Raw genomic sequence first — 6,271 nt, 5'->3', positions numbered from 1 at the left:
GACTGACTTCCTTCTAATGATATTATGTAACAGATCATGTTATCGGTCCTCAAGGCTTACTCGCAACCAAAGCGCGCGTTCTTGTCACTAACAGCATCTCGTACCTCAAGTATTTCGATCAACTTGTTTACCTGCGCCGCGGTATTATCTTGGACAGTGGCTCGTACGATGAGTTGATGTCGAATCCGGATAGTGAAGTGCGCAAGCTTGTGTGAGTGTATTTTGATTCATGATGTTCGATGCAATCTAATTGAGTTATGACAGTCACGGTCATGCTACGAGCGGTTCCAACTCTGGAACGACCACACCTGGACGGTCCAGCGGCATGTCCACTCCCACTACAAGCGAGGGGGACATGCAAGCCACCCTTGTTGGAGAACTTGAATCTGTATCAGAGAAGGTATCGCGTAGAGAAAGTTTCACAAAAGCTGTCCTCGCTATGCCGCCCAAGCTGCGCGACGCGTCTTCCGATGGCATCACGAAAGAGCACAGTGAGCAGGGCCGCGTCAAGATGGAAGTGTACTCGCAGTACCTCCAAGCAGCGTCGAAAAAAGGGTTCCTGATCTTTGTACTCGCTACGGTTCTGCAGCAGATGGTATCTGTCATGTCACCGTAATGCTCAGGCTTTGGGGCGAGCATAACCGCGAGATGGGTGCCAACGCGGGATTGACCGACAAGTATTTCCTGGGATATGGTCTGTCCAATTTGATGGCCATTTGCTTAGGCGCATGTGCTGCGCTTCTGATTTGGGTTTTCTGCTCGCTTCGGAGCTCAAAGCACCTTCATGATTCGGTTAGTGCTGCGTTCCAAGTATGGATGAAATTTTTCATCTATTTTTCAGATGCTGCATTCGGTCATGCGTGCGCCCCTCAGCTTTTTTGAGACAACGCCAACGGGACGGTGCGCAGATCAGTAAACTGTGGAATGATTTCTGAGTTCGAACAATTCTTGTTGCAGTATCTTGAACTTGTTTTCTCGTGATACATATGTTGTCGATCAAATACTGGCGCGAGTGATCCAAAATCTGATACGCACAAGCGCGGTTTGCGCTTCTATTTTATTGGTCATCGGGTTCAGCTTCCCGCCCTTCTTGATCGCCGTCGTTCCTCTGGCATGGTTCTACTACAAGATCACCGTGTATGAATGGCTTTGTTCTTCTTCCAGAATCATCCTGATATTATCAATAGGTACTATCTCGCGACGTCACGGGAACTCAAGCGTCTGGATGCGGTGTCCCGCTCACCCATCTTTGCGTGGTTCTCGGAATCCCTGGCTGGAATTTCGACTATCCGGGCGTACGAACAACAAGCCGTTTTCATTGCGAACAATGCTCGTCGTATTGATCGCAACCAGTTGTGCTACCTTCCTAGTACTGCCGTCAATCGATGGCTTGCAGTAAGATTGGAGTTCGTTGGAGCAGTGATCATCTTCGTCACTGCTGTTTTGGCTGTCTCTGCCGTCATGACCAGCAACGTTGATGCAGGATTGGTCGGTCTAGTTCTGTCATATGCTTTGAACACAACAGGTTCACTGGTGAGTGGCTTTTTCTCTGTTCTGAGGTTGGTAACTAAACGGTCGCAGAACTGGTTCGTCCGCTCCGCAAGTGAAGTAGAACAGAATGTGGTTAGCGTCGAGCGTATTGTCCACTACGCCAAAGACCTTGAGCCAGAAGCTCCTTACGAGATCCCTGAGAATAAGCCCATCTCTGAGTGGCCCACAGCTGGGGAAGTTGAATTCCGGTGAGTCTGTCGCTGTATGCACGAAATTGTATTGAACTTGTTTGATTTAGGGACTACTCAGCACGGTATCGGCCCGGGCTTGATCTAGTCCTCAAGGATATTTCCATGACCATAGTCAGTCATTCCGCCAGGTTTCTCCTACATGTACGCTGACTCGAGATGTTCTAGAAACCGAAAGAGAACATCGGAATATGTGGCCGGACTGGGGCAGGGAAATCATCGGTAAGATATTTCCTTTCTTTTGTTGGACTGTGACGATACTTTTGCAGCTTCTTCTTGCCCTCTTCCGGATCATCGAGCCTGCATCCGGAGCTATCTTCATTGACAAAGTAGACATTACCAAACTTGGCTTGCATGACTGTGCGTCTTCTTTGAGCTGTCCGTTTGGATACTTGGACACCCATTGATCAAACCAACAATAGTGCGGTCCGCGATATCCATTGTTCCTCAAAACCCAGATTTGTTTGAGGGACATTGCGAGAGAACATTGACCCTGTTGGCGAGCATCAGGATGTTGATATATGGACTGCTCTGGAACATGTCCGTCTTTGAAGTATGTCTGTACTTCTGATGCTTACGAACGACGCTTCTATAGGCCCATCTGAAGGCATATGTCGATTCACTCCCTGGGGGACTAGATGCTCCGGTTCAGGAGGCCGGATCATCACTTTCAGCAGGTCAGAGACAGCTCTTGTGTTTCGCGAGGGCGCTCTTGCGCAAGGTACGAGCGTCTCTTTTGGCTGGTTGTGAGTTTTCATCGCCGACACTCCCTAGACTAAAGTGCTCGTCCTCGACGAAGGTCCGTACGAGCGGCATCTTGTTATTCTGCAAGACTAATGCATGATTCTAGCAACATCTGCAGTTGACCTAGATACCGACCGAGCGATTCAAGAAATTATCCGGGGTCCAATCTTCCGTGATGTGACCATTCTAACTATTGCGATGTCACATGTCCAACATCGTTGATGATCATTGCCAATAATGAACCTATAGGCACCGCTTGAACACGACTCATGGAGTCTGATAGGATTCTTGTTCTAGATGCTGGGAGGGTAAGCATACTCCAAGGAATTCATCCTTAATTTGTTGTTGATTGGCCAATTTAGATTGCAGAATTTGATACTCCAAAGAAGCTGCTGGAGAACAAGAGTTCTATCTTTCCGTTCTATGGCGATGGAGGCTGGTCTAGCTCAGGTCCAGCTTGATGGTGCAGAAGTGAACGCACAGGAGTAAATATACCTAATCATGCACAATATTTCTTCAAGGGTCTGTTCAGAAATATGACGTCATAACTATGTAGATATTGCCATGTTCTTGCTCTGAATCTTATGTTTCGCTATCAGCTATTCAATATTCAATTGTGAGACTCGATAATGCAATTGGGATGCCCCGATTACTCGCCTTGCGATGTACCGCAGAAGCATCAGATGAAACCAGGGCGTCTTTGCTACTACCCAATGCCTCGGAAGAGGTTGAAAGTTATTTCAAACGTTCTCAATTGAACTTACTACCAGTAGTAGGATTCCTACCAAAGATATTAGGCTTGACCTGGTACCTGTGACGATCTACCGAGCGTTGATCTGTTTGCGGCGTGCGCCGCTGCCAATAGTGGAATCGACATGCGCTGTTTGTTAGTCTATTATGTAACGAGGCACGAGCGGAGGAATAGAGCTGTGTCTTCGAGCGAACGGCTAACGTGGCACGGCGCCTCTTGTCTCCGTGCTACAACGACCGTTAGCACTCAGAACTTTTCTCGTCGTTCTCGTTTTATTTCCCCTCCCTCCTCTTCCTTTTCTTTCATCGTTCACGATTCAAGATCCTCGCTCTCCTCAAAAGTCCACAGCAGGACCCGGAGGACACCTGAAACATCAATCGCAGCGAGGAATCCCACCCTCCCTAGCAGCTCACCTCTCTCTTTCAGGTTAGTCCCTCGGGGCCGGAAGACGCTGCGCGTCCTCGCCCGAAAACTCTCGTTGATCATCTCAGAAAGTAATTCATTTAGAACTCATTTATTGCCCTGTCCCTCGTTAGATTACCATATAACAAACCATCCTTTCCTTCAGAACACGTCTGAGTGAACCTCAAAAAGAGGGAGACTAGACGTTCGAGGCACATAGTAAAGTCACAATCTTTAATTAGTAATTTCCTTCAATGATAGTGCAGCGCATGCATGCATAACGTACTGCAGAACCAACAACATCTTCCGAAACGGGAGTGCAGATCTTCACCATCATCGCTTCACCTCGTACTTTTCCCAGCCAACTTCTTTCAGCTTCTCAACCTTTGCGACAACCTCGCTCTCTAATCCTCTTAGATACACATCAATGTCTGCAAACAGATGAGGTATACCAGCCCCGAGAATCCGCACAGCTAGCAATCCAGCATTCATACCGCCGTTAATTGCAACCGTCGCTACAGGTATACCTCGCTGTGGTGACACTCAGACGTCAACGAATCACATAAAGACTCAAAGACCCTTACTGGCATTTGCACGATACTATGCAACGAATCAACACCATCAAGAGAGCTTCCTTTCACAGGAACTCCAATGACAGGAAGCGCGGTCATGGCAGCAACCATGCCAGGAAGATGTGCTGCACCACCTGCTCCAGCAATGATCGTCCTCAAACCCCTTGAGCTCGCTGACCTTGCGTATTCGACGAGGCGATCTGGTGTGCGATGTGCAGAGACGATGGTGAGTTCATAGGGAATCTTGAACCGATCCAGGATACGAGCAGCCGGCAACATTACAGGAAGGTCGGAATCGGAGCCCATGATCACACCAACGAGCGGGTATTTGTGGGAAAAGCCGCTGCCTTGTGCGGGGGTCTCTGGGACGTATAGAGCGAGTTCTTGTTCAGTACTCCCTGATGGTAATGCCTTTAACAGTGGTCGCAGGCGAGAGCGGACCTCTGAATCTGAGTTGCCCACGACGGTGACGTGTCCCATTTTACGTCCTTTGCGACACTCCGATTTGCCGTACAGATGGACCGCACAACCATCTGTCTTGATACACTCAGATGCGAAATTCGTGACTTCTGCCATGTTGGATGAAGCGCCAATGATATTCAGCATTGCAGCTGAAGACACTTTTAGTGACGTGGAACCAAGCGGGAGTGACAGTATGGCGCGCAGATGATTTTCGTACTGGGAGGTTTCGCAAGCCTCTATGGTATAATGTCCAGAATTATGTGGCCGAGGGGCAATTTCGTTGATATAGATAGAGCCTGACAGAATTGGTAGGTTAGACTGGTTCGCACAATCCAAGAGAAACTATCTTCTACCGTCTTCCATGAGAAACATTTCGACTCCAAAGACACCAGCGCCCTGGAAGGTCTTGACTGCGGCTTCGGCTACGCTCTGTGCGCGAATAGCAATATGTGGATCGCGACTCCGCAAGGGGGCAAACACCAAATGACAAATATTGTCTTTGTGAACGGTCTCCACAGCGGGATATGAGCGAACCTCCCCTGTCGTGGAGCGCACTACCATGACAGCGATCTCCTTCACGAATGGCACCCACTTCTCGGCATACAAGGGACGATTCCCGAGGGCAGAGATAGCTTCTTCCGCTTGAGCAATATTCCGAACAACAAAATTTCCCCGCCCATCATACGCCAACGTGCGACTTTTGAGCATGAATGGCAAGCCAATTTTTTCCGCAGTTTCATGTATTGATGTGACATTGGACTCGACACAGAGAAACTCTGACACGGGACATTGGTGACTCTGGAGGTGCTGTTTCTGTATCAATTTGTCTTGGATAGTCTTCACCGTAGACGGACTGGGATGAATGACAGCTCCGGGCACTGACTGAATCTCTTCAAGTATGTTCGTATCGACGTGCTCAATCTCAACAGTTAGGATGTCGACCTTGCTGGCCAGTGCCTTGATTTTTTCTGGGTCTACGAAAGATCCATCGATGTGAGCAAGAAGGGGAGATCGCGGGGACACAATCTGCTTTGCTGGACTATTTTCTCCAACGTCAAGGAATACTATATCGACGTTGAGCAGGGCCGCCGAAGCGGCTAACATTCGCCCGAGCTGACCTCCGCCTAGAACAAGCAAGTCAGAGGAGACGATAAAAAACTAGAGACATAGCCTGGTAGATATCATGAGCGCTTAAATCGAGAGAATTCAACGCTGTGAGCTCACGCGCACCAAGAACCCCGACAACCTTGCCACTCATCGTGTTTAAAGTCGATTTCGCGTAGATCGTGCGCGTGAAGAAGTGAAAGATCTGCAAAGATATGATCAGTATTATGTAATCACATCTTTGTAAGTAGTACGCTGAAATTTATTGATCCTTCTCAAGTTCGACAGATGGGCCCGCCAGCACCAAAGCCTGCTGCTCGCAGGAGGAACAGGAAACGTAAAAGACGCGCCGTATCTTCCGGTTCTTCCTCTTCGTCTGATGATTCATCTTCGGATGAATCCACGCAATCTATACCGCAAAAGCCGGCACCTCTCCCAACCAAACAACCTGAATCCGACACGAGTTCGTCGTCTGAATCTACATCCTCAGATAGCGA

General features: G+C 48.6%; 2 protein-coding genes across 2 annotated transcripts; one reads left to right on the top strand and one right to left on the bottom strand.

The window, feature by feature from the left end:
* Window positions 1-26: 26 nt before the first annotated feature.
* On the top strand, window positions 27-2,944 carry F5891DRAFT_1210842 (P-loop containing nucleoside triphosphate hydrolase protein; the record flags this gene model as incomplete). The annotated part of the gene is made up of 16 exons (XM_041369180.1): window positions 27-211; window positions 265-555; window positions 624-792; window positions 842-900; window positions 958-1,137; window positions 1,188-1,533; window positions 1,582-1,739; window positions 1,790-1,853; window positions 1,908-1,961; window positions 2,009-2,099; window positions 2,162-2,292; window positions 2,335-2,460; window positions 2,514-2,538; window positions 2,590-2,683; window positions 2,767-2,791; window positions 2,846-2,944. Coding segments are annotated over 16 exons (2,097 nt in total), but the record flags the coding sequence as incomplete, so codon positions are not given.
* A 776-nt stretch (window positions 2,945-3,720) lies between these two features.
* On the bottom strand, window positions 3,721-5,985 carry F5891DRAFT_1069120 (uncharacterized protein). The gene is made up of 5 exons (XM_041363210.1): window positions 5,901-5,985; window positions 5,024-5,794; window positions 4,221-4,966; window positions 3,923-4,167; window positions 3,721-3,835 (listed from the first exon to the last, which is right to left on the bottom strand). The coding sequence occupies exons 1-4, from the start codon at window positions 5,926-5,928 to the stop codon at window positions 3,970-3,972; spliced, it is 1,743 nt and encodes a 580-aa protein (XP_041218289.1). The 5' UTR covers window positions 5,929-5,985; the 3' UTR covers window positions 3,721-3,835; window positions 3,923-3,969.
* Window positions 5,986-6,271: the final 286 nt, after the last annotated feature.

Source organism: Suillus fuscotomentosus (assembly GCF_016647785.1).
Source record: "Suillus fuscotomentosus strain FC203 chromosome Unknown F5891scaffold_122, whole genome shotgun sequence".
NCBI classification, from domain to species: Eukaryota; Fungi; Basidiomycota; class Agaricomycetes; order Boletales; family Suillaceae; genus Suillus; species Suillus fuscotomentosus.
Note: the sequence above shows the minus strand (reverse complement) of the source record. Positions and strands in the feature narration are given on the sequence as shown.